General features: G+C 39.5%; 1 protein-coding gene across 4 annotated transcripts; it reads left to right on the top strand.

Moving 5' to 3' along the window:
• The first annotated feature begins 212 nt into the window (after positions 1–212).
• On the top strand, positions 213–20,666 carry LOC146509085 (ferric reductase 1). 4 transcript variants are annotated; one of them, XM_085178252.1, is made up of 19 exons: positions 213–332; positions 390–584; positions 670–724; positions 2,248–2,373; positions 3,116–4,163; positions 6,740–6,876; positions 7,308–7,405; positions 7,488–7,623; positions 9,507–9,710; positions 9,987–10,088; positions 10,196–10,340; positions 11,483–11,590; positions 13,214–13,329; positions 13,487–13,573; positions 16,903–16,994; positions 18,625–18,683; positions 18,808–18,945; positions 19,680–19,711; positions 19,811–20,666. In XM_085178252.1, exons 5-19 carry the CDS (start codon positions 3,977–3,979, stop codon positions 19,898–19,900), a joined length of 1,731 nt encoding a protein of 576 aa, XP_085034378.1. In that variant the 5' UTR covers positions 213–332; positions 390–584; positions 670–724; positions 2,248–2,373; positions 3,116–3,976; the 3' UTR covers positions 19,901–20,666. The 4 variants fall into 4 exon arrangements, with proteins under 4 accessions (XP_085034378.1, XP_085034376.1, XP_085034377.1 ...); XM_085178250.1 differs by having other exon boundaries at positions 213–584; XM_085178251.1 differs by having other exon boundaries at positions 213–584; positions 667–724.
• Positions 20,667–23,235: the final 2,569 nt, after the last annotated feature.

Raw genomic sequence — 23,235 nt, 5'->3', positions numbered from 1 at the left:
TTAGTCATTCCTGCCTGTGTGTTCCCTCTGTGTTTCTTAGTCTTTGTCTTTGCATGTGTGAGTTCCTGTTTTATTTTGAAGGTCGGTGTCTCAGGTTATTGTATTCTGTTTTACTTCCCTCAGTATCGTCAGCTCTGATTTCCCCCAGCTGTGTCTCTCTCCTGCCTCCCATTACCTGACTGCCCTGTGTGTATTTAAGCCCTGTGTTTTCTGGGGTGTGTTGCTGGTTCCTCTGTGTGGTTCCCCTGCAGCTCTGTTTGTCTCCCTGCAGCGCCGTTTGTGTCTCAAGGTTTCAGGTTTGTTTTATTCTTAGTTTTCCCAGTTTAGGTTTTGTCAGTTCTGTTCTTGCTACCCTCGCCTTGTGTTGTATGTCATCCTCCTCAATAAAGCTCACTCACATCAGCATTGCCTGCATCTTGGGTCCTTGTCTCACAAACTATGACAGTAAATCAGTCTGTGCATGATTGCATTGCAACGCCCATCAAAAAGGCACCTGTGCAACTATATCGCCTGTCGTCATTTATTAAGCTGATGAATGACAGTTGGGAAAGTTTTACATATCGCCGAACATCAAAGTGTTTGAGGTAACTTGTCAGTTTTTGTTCCTCATGTGGGGTCAGCTTGGCTGCAATACACTGATGCTTTAATGATCTGTGTCCTTCTAAGCAGGCCTCTGAGACCTACACAAGTGCTGTTGAAATGTCTTTCTGAGAACATCCACAAGGTAAGCCTCTCCCTATGTGGGACACATGATCATGTCAGAAGGTAAGTCCCTCTCCAGAGAGGATCGCAGTGAGTCAATCCACTCCAAAATCACAAAGAAATTTCATTATCATATGGTCACGTTGCTGCCAATAGATCATATTTTAAGCTGACTTAAAACTGACAACGCCAACTGCACCCAGTTTAGAACGACCAAATCCTGACTAAGGAACTGCGTGTGTTTCAGTATTCTTTATCAGCAACACAGACTGAACACACACTGAATATGGACACATCTTGATTAGAATGTGAATCGGCACATTATCACAGATGGATAAATATGAGCCAGATCTGCATGTGAGTGGAGATTCCAACAGTGCGCCCCAGGGCAGCTGTGGCTACAATGTAGCTGCCATCACCAGTGTGTGAATGGGTGTGTGAATGTGTGTGTGACTGAATGTAGTGTAAAGCGCTTTGGGGTCCTTAGGGACTAAGTAAAGTACATTTACAGGCCATTTACATGAATGATGACTCACTAAAAGAGCTGCATTTGGGCGATTGGACGTATTTATCGACAATAAGCTGAGCCTTTCATTGCACGAGCGATATATTTATTTGCCCATTAGTAGGGAAGGAGCCCGGATGACACATTTGGCAGTATCGCTCACCTGATTCTTAAGCACCTGGAAAATCCCCAGGCCTATGCCCATATTTTGTTTATTGACTTTAGTTCTGCTTTTAACATGTTGGAGCCGCCTCTGTTTTTACAGAAACTGAGTCTTTTCCTATCTTTGCTCTCCAACTATAAATCCATCAGCACTAGCGTACCTCAGGACTGTTACCTCACCACTCCTGTTTGTCTTATAAAATAGATTGTACTAGCTGTAACCCCAGTAATCTGATTTTCACATTTCTCAATGAAACTGCCATACTTAGCCTGCTATACGAAAACTCTGATCGCCCGCTGTACTTACTGAGGTAAAGACTTTTGTCTTTTATTGTGATGATCACCATCTAGTCATCGATACAAGAAAGACTAAGATGCTGCCTGACCCTGAAGCGGTGACAGCTGACACCCCAGTGATTATTCATAATGAAGAAATTGTTTAGGTTAAATCCTAAAGGTGTTTTGGTATTCACCTCCATTACCCCTGTAGCTGGAATGACCACACTGATAATCTATGTTCTCGCTTACAGCAAAAGCTTTGTTTTACAATTTAATGGAAGAAAGTGGCTTGCCTTAAATAATTTAGCTCATGTTTTTACCTGTTTGGCTATTCAAGGTAGCAAAGACTTCATCCTGTGTGAAACCTGATTGCCACAGTTTTAAATAATCAAAAAATATCATAAATATCAGAAGTAGTGTTGAATGTTTAGTGAAAACATACACCCTAAAGCAAGATCCCCAGATGTTGGCCTCACAGGAATGAGAAACCCTCCCTGAAAGATGATGTTGAAAAAGGAAAATGAACTATACAGTTTTCTTCTTCAGAAAAAAGACTTATTGTTGCCGATTAGTGAGTTTGACCTGGGGCTGCTGCTCAGGTCTGGTTATAGACAGCTGTGAAGAGTTGAAATCCCACTATTCTGGGTTGAGCCCACAAATGGGACCATCTCCCTTCACTGTCACTACAGAGCAATGGCGCTACAGACTTGGAGAGGATGTTAAAGGTAAGTAGACAGAAGTAAAAGGGCGCCAGATCGAAGTTTTAGTACCTTCAGTGACTGACGTATTAAATCTGCTGTGCAGATTAACCCATAACACTGCTGAGAGAGGTCATTTTTATTGTGCTAGGGACTCTCCACCATTTGGCTACTTTTTTCAAGCCCTTTAACCTTTTCCTGTGTCTCAGATCAACTGCTCGTCAAATTTGTCACAGACGTGCTTTTCAGGAGCCACTATCGACACACCAAAAAATAAATCTAGTTCATATTTTATCTTCAAAAATGCATTTCATTGCTTGATGTCCTTTAACATGACTCCATGTTACAATAAGAAGAAAGAAAGTGTTCATAATTTCTGTATAGCCTTTGTACCAGCTATTGTTGCCGTTTTTGATGATGAAAAAACAAGACTGCGAAACACTGAAAGAGTTAAAGTAATAAGGCCAGAACTGTGTCGCAGTTTTGAAACAGACCGATCACTTTTGCTACAGTTGCATCTAACTTTAATCATATGAACACATTTATGCAACCATTCTACCCAGAAATGCGTGGGCCAGTCTGACCGACACTTTGGATGGACACACTGTATATGTGGCAAATGTTTTTGTTAAATTTATTTAAAAAACAAATCACAAACCTTTGGATTGTTGTATATATTACAAAGCTTCTCCATTTCCTTTTTGTTTCATGTGTCATGTTAAACGATTAACGAAATTTGAATCCATGACGGAGGTTTTTTGACCACCAGGCCTGGACTCGGACATAAAGTCAGCCACTGGTCCAGGTGTGGGACCATGATCGGTCAAAACAGCACAGACGGTCCAGTTAAATTTGTGCAATTCCTCAAGGCAATGTAAAGTTGAGTAACACAAGAATGAGAACATAGAATAAAGTTTAAATAAACTTTACTTGAATCATTCGTTCTCTTTAATCTTTATTACATCCCTCCAGACATTTGCTTCCCACGTTAATTACGCCTTTTCTCTTCCTCGCCGTCTGCTGTTTTACCTGCTGCACCGCAGAGGCTCCGCCCCCCTCATCTTTTGCTTCATCTGTTTCTAGTTTCTTTATCTTTGTTCTTTCTCGCCTTTTCAGCTTGACTTTTTCGCTTTTATTTGTCAATCTTTATCAACTTGCATGAGCGCAATGGGAAGGTAGAGAAAGACCGAATGAGTTAAGAGATCTGATTGGGCAATCCAGTGTCAGTAATAAGAATGAGCGGCTGTCGGTAATTGTAGGGCAGGTGTTCAGGATCCCTTCGAGTCGGTGTTGTGCCTGTATACTGTCGGCCTAAATGATTGAGCCGTCACTACATGGGTAAGGAATAAAAATTTAAAACGCATTCGCTCTGGCTCCACCCCTGCTTAGAAGCAACAGGTAAGCCACCTTGGGAAACTCCATGGTGACGTGGGTGTTTTGACCCACACTTTGAAGCAGAATTCCTGAAACACCTGCGCTTCTTAAGCTCGACACACTGTCGAAACAGAAGTATCCCTATTCAACAGCTATTGCTTCTCCCAGATTACCTGCAGTGCTCCACCCTATACATCAGTAGCACGTGGTACTCGTTGTTTTTCACTGACTGCAGTAACAAGTCGCCTGGAAAATAATGGATCTTCTTGTATTGCTGCTGTTGAGCAGTGCTCCACTCATCCGAGGACACAGCTCAGGTCTGGTTATAGACAGTTGTGAAGAATTGAAATCCCATCAATCAGGGCTGAGCCCACAAACGGCACCATCGCCCTTCATAGTCACCACAGAGCAAAGGCGCTACAGAGTTGGAGAGGATGTCAAAGGTAAGAAGAGAGGAGTAAGAGGGTGCCAACTATACGGACTGGTGTTCTGGTACCTTCAGTATCGAACAAATAAATCCGATGTATAGATTAATGCATAGTGCTGTCGCGGGAGTTAACTGGTCGTGTGCTAAAGTCGGGAGATTCAGATTTGCTATTGTCGGTCAAACGGATAAAACGCTGCGTCCTGATGATTTCATGATCGATCAGCTGTTCTCTCATTGCCATTGATATGTTTGTGATTTCAGCCATGCAACTAAATCAACAAAGAGCATTAAACCCCAAAGCAGCAGGATCTCAGCCTGTGCATAGAGAAAATCATAATGCAAATGATGTATTATTATCTAGGAATGCCGTGTTTTTAAGGGCTAACCCCAAAATAGGCAAACACATATATTTTCAGGCAATTTAAGATGCATCTGTTTTATATGTCAGACTCTGACATATCTGCTTGTAATACAGTAAAACTTTTTCATCACATGATTGAGAACACCGATGCCGGTGTTGTGCCAAAAACTGATTTCCAATGTTTCTGTGTATTTTTTTTCTGTGTAATATCTTTACGTATGTTGGTAAATAGACTTCGGTGAACAGGGTTTACAAAGGGGTTATATATAGAATTAATTATCTGTTTTTCAAGTATCTTTATAACTGTGTTATAACCAATCCGGTCCTTTATCCCCACTTAAAATATTTTTACTGAACTATTGTAATATTTGCTGCCATTTCTGTTGTTGTCTGGGCCAATTTACTCTTACAAAAGACATTTTTAATGTTAATGAGATTTTTTTTTTTTTTTAACTGCATAAATAAAGGTTATATAAAAGTCGCTGCCACAAACTGATCGCGGCTTCTACCTTGTTACACGAATGTTGTTTGTGGCTCAAGATGACTTTATGTCATCCGTGAAGGATGCATTTGACATGTTTCACATATTATAGCCCAACAAGTTACTTATAGCCATTTAAATACGAGCAATCAGTTTTTGGCACAATACCGGCTGGGGCAAGGAGGGGCAACTCTCCCTTAAACAAACATTCTGCCCCCTTAAATCAAACTTTTAGAAGTTGAGAAAGAAAATAATAGATTACCCAAAAACTGAAAATGGGCATGATTTGCTACAGTAGCTGGAAAATCCGCTGGAAAAGGCACAAATGAGATGATAGGTTTCACCTCTGGTTGGCTCTTTCCCTCCGTGCTGTTTGTGTGCAGGCTCGCACAGCCTAGGCAGAAAACCCCCACTCACCCTCCCGCCAGCTGAACAGCCAGTCACTGTTGGTGTCAGGTTTCTCAGCAGGCAGGGCTGAGCAAAACGAAGCAACACATCTGTCGTCAAAATCATAGCGACTCTTAAGATAATTAACAGCTAAACATGCATCTCTTTCTACACTCAATGGGAGACTAGTCCATTGTTCTTCTCACAGTTTCAGTCCGGTCGAGAAGAGTTTCTTTCTGTGAGCCTGGAGGATCTGTGTCTGTCAGACACCACATGTAACAAAAATGAACAAGCAGAGTTTCCTCGTTTCATATACTGATGTAATCACAGTGATTTTAGTAAAGCTTGTTCATTTTTGTTACATAAAAAGAGGAATTTAGTGATTTTTGGCCATGAGAAGTCCATAAGAAATAACTTGGATATGGATCTATAAGAGGTTTTGGAAAGGGAAGCAGGAGACTGTTGTTATAGAGTGGATTGAGGAGAAAGGAGAGTGGAGCTGTTCAGTTGCAGACAGAGTTCAGTTCCTTGCAAAACAAACAAGCTTAAAACGAGACCAAAAAATTAAAATGTTCTGTTCTAAATCTGTTGTTCTACAAATTAGTTTGAGAATTGTAGGAAAAGACATGGTGAATTGTTTTTTTAAAATTTTTTTTTATTACTATGCCAACCCTTTTTAGTTTTGTAAATATTGGTTATATTGAGAGGTCTTATTTTATTCTTGCTTTATTTATTTGAGAATCAGGTCATTCAATTAAGATACATTCTATGTTGTTGGCTGTAAAGAGTTGGGCGGATACTTTTATTCTTTGTTTTAATTTTTATTCTATTTTTCATTTTTATTTCTTAAGATTTGGTGAACTACCTTTTTAAAAAAAAATAATAATAATAATTTGGCCTACCCAGTTAGTTTTGTTAATATTGGCAATTGTTATATTTAATAAAGGCCATCCAATTAAGGTAAATGTCATGTTTTTAGTTGCTGTAATCTGATGAGGAAGATTTTATTTCAATTTTGGTGGTTTTATTCCTCAGTGTTCCCCCTCAGGGATTGCCACCTTAACGTGGTCAGGGGGGTTTGCATGCCTCGGTGACCCTAAGAGCTAGACCAGCAGAAGCTTAGCGTTCAGGTGGTATACTGGTCATTGGTCAGGTCTTAGGGAAGAAGTGCAATCCAATTACATGACAAAAATTGTTATCCAGACCCAGATCCAACCCACCACACCCCACCACTTTCCTGCCTGTGTTGCCACCATTTGCCCCCTTTACATTTCTGTCTGGCCCCTCATATATGCCTGTCTAGAAGCGGCCCAGTTGAGAACTGTCCAACTGACTGAATAAAATGTTTTTCTGTGATTCCAAGTTGAGCTACAGGGTCCGACCTCCACACCATTCACAGGTTTCCTGTTGGAGGCTATAGAAGTGGGAAGTGAGACTCCTGTGGGTTCCTTTGCCATACCAGCAGGGGCTGCTAAACTCCTCGCCTGCAGCCAAAGACCTGTGAGTTTCCTTTCATGTTAATGTGAGCATCATGCATGATCATATGTTATACCTTAAGTCTACTGAAGGGCATATCAATCGATGAAGTAAAATGAAAACATTTAATCTATTCAATACATTACAGAAAAAGACAGTCAGGTTTTTTTCTGATGCAAATACTAAAGAAAACAATGTGAACATGTGCAATCTTAGACCTACCTATACAAAGTTAATACATAGTTTTAGTGACAAGCTGCATAATTAAAATTATATTGCAATATGTCATATTGTGTTTCACAGCACATCATTTGATTTGCTTTCCTTTGGTAACTTTAATGATGTATAACAGTGACTGTAACAGTATAAACATGTCAAATAACGAAAACAGATGATATACAGTACATTCAAACAACATAATGATGTCATAGTCTCGCTCATGTGTGTGTGTCCAGAGCTCGGCTGTGTCCCACACATCAGGCTTTAATAGCAGCTACATTCAGGTGACATGGAGCTCAGAACCATCAGGAGACATCAAAGCTGTTCAGTTCCGGTAAAGTTTATTCATTCTAGCAAAGCACTTTGATAATTAAGTGTTTATACCCCAGTTCACACTGGTTTTGGTGTCGCTGCAGTGCATCCTTTGTGCAGAATTCTACAACATTTTGGGTTAATGTGACGAGCCCTGTCCTGACCTTCACTAATGGCAGAGATGCCACATCTGCAGGTGCCCTCAGTGGGAATGGCAGTACAGACCCTGCACCACTTGTTGTAAGTAACAATGTCTGTTTTGAACACAATATGAAATTCACTGCCAAACAAGCTGGTTGAATCATCGGCCAGTTTAACTGGTTTGAAAGTATCCGTTGGTTTTGAGGCTGATGGCAGTCTACACATTTTATACTGGGGCTGACTGTGGATCAGGAGATAGGTTACACTGCTCTATCCACACTAAATGGAAAGCAATACATATTCTGGCCTGGATGGACAAATATGAAAGATGAAAAAGCCAGTCTAGTAAAACTGCTGTTTATGTAGTTCATGTGTAAACCTGAGTTTTTAGAAATCTGCATCAAGTTTGTCATACACTCTTGAATTTCTAGAGCTTTTCTTGAGAGCCCAGAGTTAGCATGGCCCATTGGGCTAGGTGCTTTCATACAATAGGTGTTTTCTCAAAATCAGAATTTTCTTTTTTGTTTAAGATTTGACTGTTTTTATTAACTCTTAATATCTATCACGTTAGAGTTTGGTTTTCAAGATTTTTCAAGCGAAGTCTCACACATGCGTTTTGGTCTTGCACAAAATTTCCCAGTTGGGAAAATAGGCAAAAACCTCAGAGGTTGATGTTAGGGCCAACATGGTGGTTAACAGTTAGTACTAGGGATGCAACAATACCAATTTTTTCAAACCGATACCGATACTTGGATCTGAGTACTTGCCGATACGGAGTACAAAAACCGATACTTCTACCACACACACACACACACAAATGCAATTAATTGGAAGATAGGTTTTATTTTATTCTCTGCCGATAAAAAATAAAATCTTAATAAAAATGACCACAAAAAAATTTCAAGTGAAAAATAAGCACTTCTGTTAAATTATTGCAGAGTCTCCACATTGTAATTTAACAAAATGTCACTGAACTATTGGCACTGTCTCGAGCTTTCAGAATAATAAATAAACACTTCTGTTTGGAATAAAATAAATACAAATTAGGTTTGAGAATAAAATAAACTTTTAAATTATTGCAGAGTGTCCATAATGTAAATAAACAAACAAAATAACTTAAGTATTCGGCATTGACGAACAAACTCCTCATCTGCCCGTGGATCATCAGTCCACTGTGCCGTTAAACCGAGAACTGACATCGCGCACACACTGCTTGTCTTTACCTCTTTAGAAAGTTTTGGCACCATTATCTCCCTGATTTTCCACGACCGGCATTGGCTGGTCATCCAGAGCGATAAAATGAGTCAGAGCCTCTGTTATTTTAACTGCCCGTGGATTTTCTCTTGACATTTTTCTTCGCTTTTCCAAAACCTGAGTTAAAGTTGGCTGTTCCACACTGCTGACATTTTGTTTAGCCTAGCTACAGCAGCCTCCAGTTTCTCTTTTTTATCTGGAGCCGCCAGTCTCACTCGTCTAACCCTGTGCCTGTTTAGCGCGGGATGTCCCCCTAGTGGCCAATCTAAAAAACTACAACAGAAATGACAATCCACCCTCTGATTAATGAAATAAGTTGGTATCGGTTAACTTCTACGAGTATGAGTACACTAACATTTTACAGTATCGGGTGCATCCCTAGTTAGTACTGTCATTGACCCAGGAACTCTGCGTGTTCTAACTGTGCCTCTGTGGATGATATGCTTGTTAGATTAGTTGGTGATTGTAAACAGGCCAAAGGTGTGTATATGAGAGCTGGATAAGTGGTAAAGAAAATGTATGGATGTACTTATGTACTCAAGCCATTTATACCTAGTTTCTAAATAGCTTGTTAGCAGAACTATAGAACAGTAATGTGCAGTACTGAGCTCGGCTTAATGTTAATATACATGCAAACAAACTGAGAAAAGAAAATGCTAAATGGTATATTCAAGTACAACATGACGATGTCATGGTTTCTTTCTCTCTCTTCCTCTGTGTGTGTCCAGAAATCAGCTGCATCCATCTCTAGCGCTAACTGTGGCGTCACCAAAGTGTGCTTCAGTCAGCCTTCAAACTGTGACCCAGCAGCCAACGCTAGCTGTTATTTCATGTCAGCCATGATGTTAGCCGGTGGTACAGCTGTCCAGTATGAGATGACTGGTCCTTATGAAGGCTACATCGCTTTTGGATTCTCTGATGATCGGAAGATGGTAGTGTAATGAAAATGTTCTTGATTCTATGACTTGTTACATTTTTTAAGAGATAACAATAATAAGGCTCTTGGCATTCTTGTACATGAGCAGCACCTGTGGGTGAACAGCTGCTGTTACAACTTCAGTTTGTTTTTGAAAGTTCACAATTTTTAGAAAACATCTGGTTGCTTTGTTTTCTCAAACAATATCAACAAGTTTGGATTTTTTCCCCCAAAAGAATTAATTATTAAATAATAGGAATGCTAATTCTTTACTATATTTGTCTTTCCTCAGGGAAATGATGACATTTATGTTTGTGGAATGAACAGTAATGGACAAGTTGGTGTGCAACATATGTATTCAACAGGACTAACAACTCCACAAGTTGTTCCTCTGGTACTAAAGTTTTCTGATATCAGTGAATTATATAAGGCTAGAACGTTTAGATATAATGCTTTTGTTTCTGCTCTTAAAAATTGTGAAATTTCTTATGTGTCCTACAGGGGAACGTTTATGATATAACAACATCATTGCAGAACAATGTCATCAGTTGTTCCTTCACTACTACAGAGATAATTTCTATACAGGGGACTTCAGGTTTCAGCCAATCCTACTACTTCATGTTTGTCCGCGGACCCAGCAGCAATGGTAACGTACATGTGCCAGACTGTTTCTTACACCACAGCAGTGTAGATTATCTAACTTAACCTATCATATCAGTAAATTGAAGATAGCATGCAATGAAGAAGACTATGGACTTCATAATATACTTAGAGAAAATAGCACATATGTCTCAAGACATACATGCAGGTGATTGGATGAAAACGATACCTACTAGATAAGGAGTGTCCAAACTCTTCATGTCAAGGCTACATGGTGGTGAGCGTTTGTCGCTCATAAGAAAGATCTTATTTACATGTGCAATCTTTAAGCACTTCACTCTGAAAAAACGTACTAATAACAAAATTATACTCAAGTAAATACTTTTATTTTGAACAGTTAAGCAGGACCTTTGATTGTACTTCCTTTTCCAATCGTGTGAACATTTTAAAAGAAGTCACATGTTTAGCAACCCTGGCCAGTTTATGAAAAAATAAATACGTTTCATGTCTATGTAAACCTTAAAGTGTTTTTCTTTTGTAAAACAACAAAAAAATTAAATAAAAATAAAAATATTATAAAGGAATCATACACCAGCATGTATCTAAATTTTCGATTACAGATTCAGACTTACTCAGCCGTTGTTGTTGTTGTTGTTGTTGTTGTTGCTGCCATGGTTGTTGATCAATGGTCATGAGAATTTGCATAATTATGATTAAGGAACTGACCTCCCAGTCCATTGTTCCTTCAGTGGGCTGGTTTCAGTTATGATGCAAATTTACTGTTTATAAGATTGAAACCTGCAGTCAGCTGAGACTGAAGAAGTCACCTGGATGAGTGATGAAACGTTTCTCCCACAAAACGCTACGTCCAGATGAACAGAATCATTTTGGAAATACTCAGCCATTAGCATTAAAATAATGTGTTTCATGCTTTGGCCATGTAATCACGTTCATCACCTTTCAATACTTAACTTATGGATGTGTTTTTTTAGTAACTGCAGCAAATGTTTCATCTCGACTGAGAGAGCAGGTGGTTCTTTTCCTTCATTCGTCCTGGCCGTGTTACTCTTTTTTGATTCAGCTTATTCTGCGTACACACACACACACACACACACACACACACACACACACACACAGCTATACATATACAAATAGTTGTGTATAAGCTTTGCGACATCTTTCCTACAGGACAAATCCAATTCCATAAGCACGACTTCGTCAGCACTACTAAGATGGCCATTCCTACTCCTGTGGTTGTCAGTAAAAGGGGATTTCCTGATATCATCAAAGCTCATGGTAAGATCACAGAGAGGTCTCTGTGTGAAAGAGTCACCATAGCTAAGTTCACACTGCAGGCGAAAGCGCATCAAATCCGATTTTTTTTTTTACCCTCTGCGTCCCATATCCGATCATGGTGTGACAGTGTGAACGGCACAAATCCGATATTTTCAAATCCGATCTGGGTCACTTTGGTATGTGGTCCTGAATCCGATACATATCCGATGTTTTAGAAAGCTGCTGTTTGATGGTCATGTCGCATTAAATCCGTCTTTTACGTCACCGACACAAGACAGACGCCAATTATCAGCGCCGGAGAAGACATCGCGAACGCTTCCTGGCCATCCAGTGAAACTGTTGGGAAGACAACGTTGGAGAAACGTGAACATTTTATTTGTACTGTATAATCTGCAGATTCTGACAGAAATCTGCAACTATCCTTTGAAGCACCGCTCCTCTAAAACAGCAATAAGGATCATTATTAGGTTATTTTCATTATTATGTAAATAACTTAAAGCAAAAATTGGGAAACGAAGTCCGAAGTCTTTATATTAAGAGCCATCAGTCAAACGATACTGTTGCTCTGGGTCTAAACAGAGCGCGTTGTGTGTGACGTCTTCTTTTGCGCATGCAGGTCGCTTTGAGCGTTCACACTAGAGCGCGTTTGCTGTCGCATTTTATTTGTAGTGTGAACGAGCAGACAAAAAAATCGGATATGATCAAAAAATCGGAATTGGGCATTAAGACCTGCAGTGTGAACGTAGCCTATGTAAAGTCCTTTGTCACTTACTTTGGCCAACCAGTTGACAGTTAGTACACTGTGTTAACCGGTGAATAGTCAGGATCCATCCATCCATTCGCTTCCGCTTATCCTTTTCAGGGTCGCGGGGGGCGCTGGAGCCTATCCCAGCTGTCATAGGGCGAGAGGCGGGGTACACCCTGGACAGGTCGCCAGTCTGTCGCAGGGCTAACACATAGGGACAGAAAACCATTCACACTCACATTCATTCGCACATTCACACCTAGTGACAATTTGGATTATCCAATTAACCTATCCCCACAAGCTGCATGTCTTTGGACGGTGGTAGTCAGGATCCTCAGAGGATAAATGCTACTGGGAACATTCGAGACATTGAATTTTTTCTTCCATTAAGATTAAACTATTTTATCTATAATACCAAGTAGACTTACATTTCTGTTGTGTTTCACAGCATTTAATGACTAGATCAGATTAGATGAAACTTTATTAATTCCTTGGGATGGTTCCTCTGGGAAATTCAGTTTAATCCCTCGACGTGACAAAATAGACCAAAAACGTGGATTGGGTTTTACAAGTTAGATGCATATTTCTTGGCAGTAACTCTTGCCTCTTTCATGACACAGTGACTTATCATCATGCAAAACAATCATTTGTAACATATTGTACGAATGTACACCATTAAAATCGATTGTTTGTATACAGTTTGAAAGCTATAAAAATATGTCTGTTGTACTTCTAATGGCTTGCCTCGGTTGGTTTAATTCTTTTTATAGTAAACTGATATATAGACTAAAGACATGTTGGGACCAGGGAAAGGAATTCATCTTAACTCCTAAAACAAAGAGAAGTGGAGAGAACTCCAAAACTAAACTGTGTTTCAGGGTCACTGATGCTGATTGCCTGGATGACCACGGGAACACTGGGAATGATGGTTGCCCGATATCTGAAAAAAATGGCCACGGGAACAACAATGTGCAACAAAGATCTCTGGTTTGTGGTGAGTCATCATAGAAACAAAAACATATTAAGTATTATATGTCAGATATGTTAGACTTTTAAGACAGTTGGTCCAAGCTTAATCTTATTTGGGAACTGTTGATTTTGTATATGTTTGGCTGGCTTAACATCATGTTGTTTTCTTTATGTTCCTCCAGGTCCATGTTGGAGTAATGCTGCTGACGGTAGCAGCCACAATCATTGCTTTCATCCTCATTTTCGCTCATACTCGCGACTGGTCTGGGGTTGGTACACTAACTCTGCTAGTATCAGAATTATTACAGTTTTATATTTTTTAATTACAGATCAATCAAACAACAACTGGCTTTACCTTTGTAACACACTATTATTTGCCAGTAAATAACGTTTTTTATGATATGAACTTGGTCCTAGTGTTGAAGTTCACAAAGGTTTTGGTTGTAATTACTGAATAATAATAATGGATTGGATTTATATAGCGCTTTTCAAGGCACTCAAAGCGCTTTACAACGCCACTATTCATTCACTCTCACATTCACACACAGCTGCCCTGGGGCAGACTAACAGAAGCGAGGCTGCCATATCGCGCCATCGGCCCCTCTGGCCAACACCAGTAGGCGGTAGGGTAAAGTGTCTTGCCCAAGGACACAACAACCAAGACAGAGAGGCCGGGGATTGAACCGCCGACCTTCCGGTTACAGATACGCTTCCCAACCCCCTGAGCCACAGTCGCCCCGGTTGAATACAAATGATTGTTTATTTACATGAATCCAAATATCCTTCAGATTTTATTGTACCACATTTGAGTCTCCTTTAATACCAGCTTTAAAATGTTCTGCAATTAGTAAATCTACGGACAAGATACTGAGCCTTGAGATGCACCGTGTGTGTGTGTGTGTGTGTGTGTGTGTTACAAAAGCACTTAGGCATAGATAAAAGTGCTAAATTAAGTGTGTTTGAGCATGGATAACCAACGGTAGTACTAGGAAATGCTCAACCCAAGGATATACATGACTGCTATTAGGATTGATAAAGTCCAAAATAGCACTATTTTTGTGTACCCTCATGTAGGATCTATTCAATTAATTTCAACTTTATTTATATAGCGCCAAATCACAACAACAGTCACCTCAAGGCGCTTTATATTGTACAGTAGATCCTACAATAATAGATGCAGAGAAAAACCGAACAATCATATCTCAGAATCTTCGTTCCACACTTGCTTGTGGAGTCTATCTGAAGCACTTTCCGTAGCAATGCTGTTGGATACCTCGATACTTTGTAAGCTAACTAAGTTAGGTTGTGGAGTTAAAATTTCCAAGGGCCTTATTGTTGATCTTTATTTCAGGCATGCTTGCTGTTGACTATAGATCAGTAATCAGGGTCGAGGAAGTCATGAAAAAGTGATCCTGTGACTTTTGTCTTTGCCTTTAGGCGCTGAGCATTAATTTTACCTCCGTCTGTCTTGTGCGTGATCTGGATGGCTATATTTAAGTCTTTGAAAGCAGAGAGAAGCAACATCTAAAACGGAAGCTGAAGAGTGTTGGAGCATCCTTGCTTGACTTGAGTGATGGGAAACTCATCATCTCAGCCAATGACCAGTCTTGTGTTTACACCAGGGGTGGGCAACTCCAGGCCTCGAGTGCCGGTGTCCTGCAGGTTTTAGATGTGTCCTTGATCCAACACAGCTGATTCAAATGGCTAAATTACCTCCTCAACATGTCTTGAAGTTCTCCAGGGGGCTGGTAATGAACTAATCATTAGATTCAGGTGTGCTGAACCAGGGTGAGATCTAAAACCTGCAGGACACCAGCACTCGAGGCCTGGCATTGCCTACCCCTGGTTTACACCATCATGAAAGAATCTGATTCCTGTTCAGAAAATAGCGTCATACCCAAGATTGTGGGCATGACGCTAATGTTGAACCTTAACAAAGAGGTTTTACAGATGCATATTTTGTTTCTTACATTTCTTTTGGATCTATCTTGCGGCAAGCATTATGTCAACTGTGCCTCTGCTCTGGGGGAAACTGCATTGGCTTTCTGGTAGTGTCCCTTCTGAAGATGGGTATTCAACCTTTTTAAAATCACCTTATAGAGGATCTTGCCTGCTTGATAGTTGACACAACTGGACTTTTCACCTTTGCCTTTGTGCAACTGCACTATTCTGGCATCTTTCAGATCTTGGGGTAAATAGTCATCCTCACACCACATAAAAGGAAGTGAGTAGGAAGGTGCTTTACGAGTACCGATCCATTTACCGTTTAAGACCCACAGACTAGTGTCCTTCGAGTTATCATGCAGTTTGTCACTGTTTTTAATTTCATTAAAAAATATGCTTATCACTAAAAACTCCTTTGCAACCAGAGATAATTACACCTTGCACTAATTTAAGTGATGTAAATTAAACATTAAACAATACTATAGAATTAGAATAGAATAGAATTCAACTTTATTGTCATTGCACATGCACAGGTACAGGGCAACGAAATGCAGTTTGCATCCATCCAAAAGTGCTTTAGCCATGATATAGATATATTACAATATATATTAGCAATAATATAGATATGTAAGTATATTACAGAAATGGGTCTATTATGGTTTGTTATAATGTACACAGTATGAAGTATGTTATGAATATTCTATAACTATAAGTATGTACAGGCTATGAACAGGATATAAATATGAAATTAAAAAAAACTATACAGAAATCTGAGATATACAGTTATACAGAAATGTGAACTATGCAGGTTATAAACAGTTGTAGGATTAAAAATTATTGTATGTACAGAATGATTATTTACACAGAGCTATACAGTAGTGCAGTTAAGATAAGTGAGATGTGTGGATAATTTCTACAGAGGCTATATAAAGTGCTGGTGGTTGAGAGTGGTGGTTCAGTCCATGTTATTATTGTGTGTTTGAGGGTACAGTTGTCCAGTGTGTGTGTCGGTGGTTGTGGGTGTGTGTATGTTCAGTCCATGAGTTTAATGTGGGTCAGATGTCAGGAGGCAGAGTTCAGGAGTCTGACAGCTGTGGGGAAGAACCTGTTCCGGTACCTGATGGTCTTAGTCCGGATGCTCCTGTAGCGCCTCCCAGAGGGCAGGAGGGTGAAGAGTCTATGTGATGGGTGAATGGGGTCTGATGATTTTCCCAGCCCTTTTCAGACACCGCTTCCTGTAGATGTCCTTTATGGCAGGAAGTGGTGCTCCGGCGATGCGCTGGGCAGTTTTCACGACCCTCTGCAACGCCTTCCGGTCCGAGGCAGAGCAGTTCCCGTACCAGACTGTTATACAGTTGGTCAGGATGCTCTCGATTGTGTATACACTATACAACACAGATCAAAAGCACAGCCAACATACTGGAAGATATTATTAATTAACTCTTCTTGATAGTAAAGGTAATTATTAAAAACAGCACGGGGGACTTTTTCTTTGGTTTATGGCCAAATGATGCATCTCTTTAAAATCAAAGTATCATTTTAATTTTTTATTTGTCTTGACCTTCTTTAAACACTCTCTGTAGTTACGTGTTTCCACTGTCAGGCTGATATTTACATCATCATGATTACCAGTGTCAATGCTTTTGGTTTCCAGGGAGCACATCCAGTGTTGGGTTGCCTGGTTATGATCCTCTCCTTCTTCCAGCCTATAGTGGCTATGCTGCGCTGCGGACCACAGCATCACCTGTATGTATCCATCTGTGTGTGTTTCTAATTTAATTTACTATGGCATGCCAACACACATTTTAGAGTTCAATGACTGTTTTACACACATTATTGTTTTTTTAGTACACTTGTTTGACAAATTTTGGAAACACCATCAGCCGAAAGCATGGGGCAGCACCTGCTTAATGACTTCATTCACTGTTCACTCGTTTCAGTTCAGTGTAGTTGGCACTTTACTGTTCAGTGTGTCGAATGTTTAGTTATTTCACTGAATGGCTGCAGCGTTGGAGGCCATGCTCCATGTTTAGCCCCAGTTAAGTGACTGTGAAGAAGGAGCCACCATCATGGATTGAACACTGAACAGTTCAGCCAACCTCCCAATGTCACCAATATAACCATCCACCCAAAATACTAAATAAGCGTACATATCCATGAATGAAGTCATTTCTCCAAAGGAAAACAAAACTTTTTTCTCAATGGAAACACTCAGGCCATTTCATATCAAATCAAATCACTTTTATTGTCACGTCACATGTGCAGGTACACTGGTACAGTACATGTGAGTGAAATTCTTGTGTGCGAGCTTCACAAGCAACAGAGGTGTGCAAAAATGCAATAACATGAAACGAGCAAAATATAAGGATGGTTAAATCTGAGTAATAAATGTATGTACAATATAAGAGTGTATGCATTACTGGATGTGTATACTAAATGTTTTTCTACGTGTGTGTATACATATTTTACAAATTAAATAGAGTAAACAATAAAATATATAAAATATACAGAGGTTGGTAGTTGACATGTGCAAAACAGTGGCATTTATATACAGTATGGAGTGCATAATGTTGAAGTTCCAGTAGTGAAGCTGAGGTATCTATGAAGTGTTCAGCAGTCTGATGGCCTGATGGAAAAAGCTTCTCTCAGTCTGCTGGTACGGGACCGGATGCTGCAGAACCTCCTTCCTGATGGAAGTAGTCTGAACAGTTTATGGCTGGGTGACTGGAGTCCTTGATGATCCTCCCCGCTTTCCTCAGGCTTCCTGTAGATGTCCTGGAGGGAGGGAAGCTTCCACGAGTGTTGGTGGAGTTTTGGTCAAACTTTCTTCAGGTTTCCCTTATAAGTCCCCGGTCGTGATAAACGCCGCCTCTGGGTGTGCGGTTTCCTCACTGCTGATCGCGCTGTGCAGTTCCCTGAGTGCTCGGTCAGCGTCGGCTTGTGGGGGAATGTAAACAGCCGTAATAATCACTGCTGTAAATTCCCTCGGTAGCCAGAATGGCCGGCACTTAATCATCAGGTACTCCAGGTCCGGTGAGCAGAAGGATTTGACCGGGTGCACGTTCGCATATCTACAAGACCTCGCAGTACCTTATTATCCTAACAGAACACTTTGCTGTCAGACTGGCTGTTTTTCCTAGAGTTTCAAAAGTAGTATAGGAGGCTGCTGCTTTCAGCCCCCTCTACCATCAAACCAGCTCTCAGTCTGGATTCAGGAAACAGCAACCCTCTCTACTTTTAATTTTAGGCCTAAAACTTTCCATTTTGTTATAGCTTTTAGTTGGGGCTTAATCAGGTGACCCAGAACCATCCGCTGGTTATGGTGCAATAATGCCGGGTGATGCACTGAATCTTTCTCTTGTCTTTTGTTTGACAGGCGGTATCTATTCAACACGTCACATTTTTTGAATGCAGTGATAATAAAATCTTTAGCTGGTAAGCCTTTGTTTTACTTCATGCTGGTCTGCACTCTTTAATAAATTCTAATTTATTTTCCAAAGCAGACACACCGTCACTCGTGCTGTTGGTCTTTAAATGTCTGTTCCTTTGTGTTACACAGTGGCAGCCATATTTACAGGCCTGAACTTGATTGACAGCAGTGATGGATGGTTAATGAAAGTGATGGGTGGCTTTCTTGCCTGGGAAGCTCTCTTTTACATCATGTTGGAGGTTCATAATGGGAAATCTAAGGAGAAAGGTACATCTTTGTTTTTCCTCATTATAAGTAATCATCACTTAGAAAAGTGCATGTAAAGGTTAAAGGTGTTTTCTCTTCTCCTCATCTCATCATTCTAGTACAAAAAATCTTTTCTCTTTTTTTTTTTTTTCAGAACTTTTCCTGAAAAGTTTTCTGACAAAGTCTAATCAACCTTATTGTTCTATAGTGTAACCCCTCTGGAAACATGCTCCTCATTCTTTCTAGGAGTATTCCAGATTTGGCTCCTCTCAAGTTTTTTCTATTTTAGTTTTCAGTCCAATATTGGCCTCCCTCCCTTACAGTAATGTCTCTTTTTCAGTCATATAAAACTACACAAGCTTCATTATTTCATGACATGAAAAGGGAACAGGCTTTTACTTGGCCATTGAACTGTTTGTTAGTCTAGTATAGGCCAAAAGAAACTGGGAGTGTGTATATGGCTAAATGGTTAATGTAATTGTTAATGCATTATTATAATTATTATTATTATTATTATTATTATTGAAAGAAATGTAATCACATATTTTATGATTTTAAACTGTTTAAATCATATGTAAATGAATTTAAAATTAAATGAAAGCTGAAATCAAATAACTTAATCTACAGGTATAAATCAAATAATTAAAAACAAGCCAGAACTAATCTGAAGTAAACTGGAAAATAAGATTCAGATGAGGAAACACTCAGGGTTTGGTTGTGCCCTTCTTAACTGCTGTTTCTGCTCTGGATTTCAGACAGTGCTGCTGTAGACCTGGAATCAGAATCGGTAAGTTGAAAGGGTTAGGGTTAGAAATATAAAAGCAAATAACAATTAATCACCATAACACTGCGATGATCTTTTAATCTAATTACATTGTTTTGTTAGGTAAAAATTGATGGTCTGCTGATCGGTCTGTTCTTTCTGGGAAACATTTGCTTTTTGGTGGCACTTTTGGTTGGAATTGGGGTGAAATAAGAGCCTCAAAAGAATTGTCTGAAGATTTGTTTTTTTCTTTTGGTATTTTATCCAAATACACCTGATGGGAGATTGTGCACTGAAAGTTTGGACCCATTGAGATTGTTTTCTCTTTCAGTACGGTCTTCCTTGTTTTGTTTTTTTGTTTTTTTTAAGTGGATGTTTTTCTTTGATATTTTTCTTAAGCTTTCAGTTTCATGGCTAAACTTAAGATCAGTTAGTGAAGTAAATTGGCAATCAGCATTTAACCAAACTCCATTTGGTCAGAACTGATTGTCCATTATAGAGTGCAATGTTTTTCCACGAGCATTATAAAAATTTTTAGTTGTTGATATTTAGGAATCCTAGTTCCTGTTAGAGGTAAAGACCTTGTATTTGATTCCATGTGAGCTGATTTCTGTCATCCAGTTTTCTTGTATTGTGTTGTTAAGTCTTTGTTTCCTGTTATGTTGCTTCCTGTTTTATTTTGTGAGTCTCTTGTCTCTTATGTTTTGTCCGTGGTAAGTTTAAGGTGTGCTTCATACACCCATGTGTTTCCAATGCATGTATAGTCTTAGATTCTCTTTGTCATTGTGTTGGCTTACTTACATGTGTTTCTGTGGTTTTTGGACTTTGCTAATAAAAGGTCATTTTATGAGTTTTACCTTAAGCCTGTCTCTGACTGCTGCTGTATTTAAGTCCTGTGTCTTCCTCAGCCTTTGATAAATATAAAGTAAAGTAATGAATTTTTCTGCAGGCAAGCCAATTTAGCTACCTACCCCCCCCCCCCCCCCACAAAAGAAAAGGCATTTGATTGGAAAAAAAAAAGTTATTTTACACAATGTGAAAGCTCAGAACCCTGAGCACAACAAAGGTTTGTTTTAAAAAAGGTTGGACATCAAAATGTTGCGAAAAAGACCAACATGCTGCTAGGAAAAGAATAAAATGGGTGGTAGACAAAGAGCATGTCATCTGTCGAGATGCTTAAAAAAAAAGATTATTTACCATTCGTGGTGCCAAGAATTTAAATTATAGGTGATGACAGTCAGCAATTTCATTTTTAATAAAAGATGAGATGAAACCTGAAATATTTTTAAATTAAAAGATTAAAGCCTTCCTTTTAATTTTCAATTTTGTTTTCATTTTTTTCAATTAACGGTAAGTAATTTGTGGTTTTCCTTTTCTTTATGAAAATGGAATTGACCTTTTAAACAAAATGATGATGATATTATTATTATTGTTATTATTACTACTACAGTGTGGGATAATAATTATATTATCCCCAAGCAAAACATCACTTATTGTTTGGTGGAGAAACCTTTGATGGGTAATGTGCATGTACATGGTAAGCTTCTTAGTTTTATCTTTATATTACTATAATTATTGTTGTTGTTGTTTTCATAATTGTAACGGGTTTGAAATACGAATGGAAATTGTTATGAAATCCTCAAAATATTGGTTTCACTTTCATATGTTGAAATCTGTGCATGCAAATTACAGAGGATTTGAATAACATTCACCATAAAGTCATATTTACTATTGTTCATAATGAATCCGTAAATAATGTCCTTTTTAATGATTGCTTCAATAGGAGAAGCCAGTCATGTACCTTATAGGTTCTACATACATACATTTGAAAAATAAGTGAGCAGAAGTTTCAGTCTGTTCAAAAAAGTCACTGTGAGGATACGTGCCATTTAAAAATTTCAAGTGCATTTCTTTGGCTTTACAAGTCATGAGGAAATGTAGTTATTTTGTACATATACCTGTTCAGAGATCTTTGGATCTAATTAAATTAAACATCATGGGAGACTGAGGGTAATGTGCATTTATCAAAATGCCTTTGATTAAGCATAAAAGATTCAGTTTGATGCAAAGTGATTGCTTAATTTAGCCTACGTTATCTACACTGTAGCAGTCCTTGTCACAGTCTTTACTAATGTGCTAATTTCCACATAATGCATTTTGAGCAAACAAAAGACAATGCTGTTTCTGAAGCAAGTGAAAAACGTAGCTTTTATTCAAATACATTCTTTAGTTACGTTCATGCCGCTGTATAATAATAGCCTTGAAATTTAATATTGTTAACAAGAATATAATTTTTTACCCTTTCCACATGATCACGTAGAAGCCAAACATGTAAAAAGAAATATATTTCTTGGTCCTTAGAGGACACCCACATGTCAGCTAGTCTACTCAAATGAAACTTCAGTGTATAACTATGACTGGGCAATAGATATCCTTTTTACTGAAGAACTATGCTGAGGTAACCCTTTTGTGTGTTGATGCATCCAACCACCGCAGAGCCATCAGAAAACTTCTGAAGATTGAGGTCTCTGTGCAGTGGCTGAAGTCTGTGGTGTAGAGGGTGAAGAGGAAGGGGGAGAGGACGGTCCCTTATGGTGCCCTTGTTGCTGATTACCATGTCAGACACACAATGTGGAAGACGCACATATTGTGGTCTTCCTGTCAGGTAATCAACAATCCAGGACACCAGAGAAGCATCCACCTGCATCGCTGTTAGCTTATCACCAAGCACTGGAAAAGTTAAAAAAAACATGACCCTCACAGTGCTCGCCGGCTGGTCCAGGTGGATGTAGACACGATTGAGCAGATAGATGATGGCGTCCTGTGAGACGGGGCTGGTAAGCAAATTGAAGGGGATCCTGATGTGGTCTGACAATGGGTCAGAGCTGGTCCAGGACGAGCCTTTCCAGGGTCTTCATGATGTGGGAGGTCAGTGTCACAGGCCTGTAATCCTGGGGGCCACTGGGACGTGGCGTCTTTGGTACAGGGACGAGGCTTGATGTCTTCCACAGCACTGGGACCCTCTTCAGACTCAGCATGAACAGTTTATGAAAGACCCCACAAAGCTGGGGGGCACAGGCCTCGCGGACGCGGGGACTCACTCCATCTGGTCCAGCAGACTTGCCTGAGTGGAGTTTCCTCATTTGCATCTGAACATGGTAAGCAGTTAACACTACTACACTGACATGCATAGATTTTCAATTTAATGAATGATTATTAGAAATATATGAAAAAATGTAACATCTTTACTGCCAGTGAACAAAACATATTTGAATTTGGACATTTTGTCTGTAATTGAATACACCGGGCACACATTCTACAAGAACTGCACTCCTTTCCAGAGTTAGCCCAGTGAACATCTTTATCTGTAATTAATGCTTTGAAATAGAACCTTTGAATGAGAGAGGAGAGTTGGCAGGCAGATGAGGTTCCTGAGGTCAGGCTAACTGAAGCTAGAACACAGGGATAACAAAGGTAAGCAGAAGGCAGTCTGCGTATAATATTATTGTAAATGTTTGTTGAAAGTGAGTGGAAGAAGCAAAGAATAG

Source organism: Neolamprologus multifasciatus, chromosome 11 (assembly GCF_963576455.1).
Source record: "Neolamprologus multifasciatus chromosome 11, fNeoMul1.2, whole genome shotgun sequence".
NCBI lineage: Eukaryota > Metazoa > Chordata > Actinopteri > Cichliformes > Cichlidae > Neolamprologus > Neolamprologus multifasciatus.
Note: the sequence above shows the minus strand (reverse complement) of the source record. Positions and strands in the feature narration are given on the sequence as shown.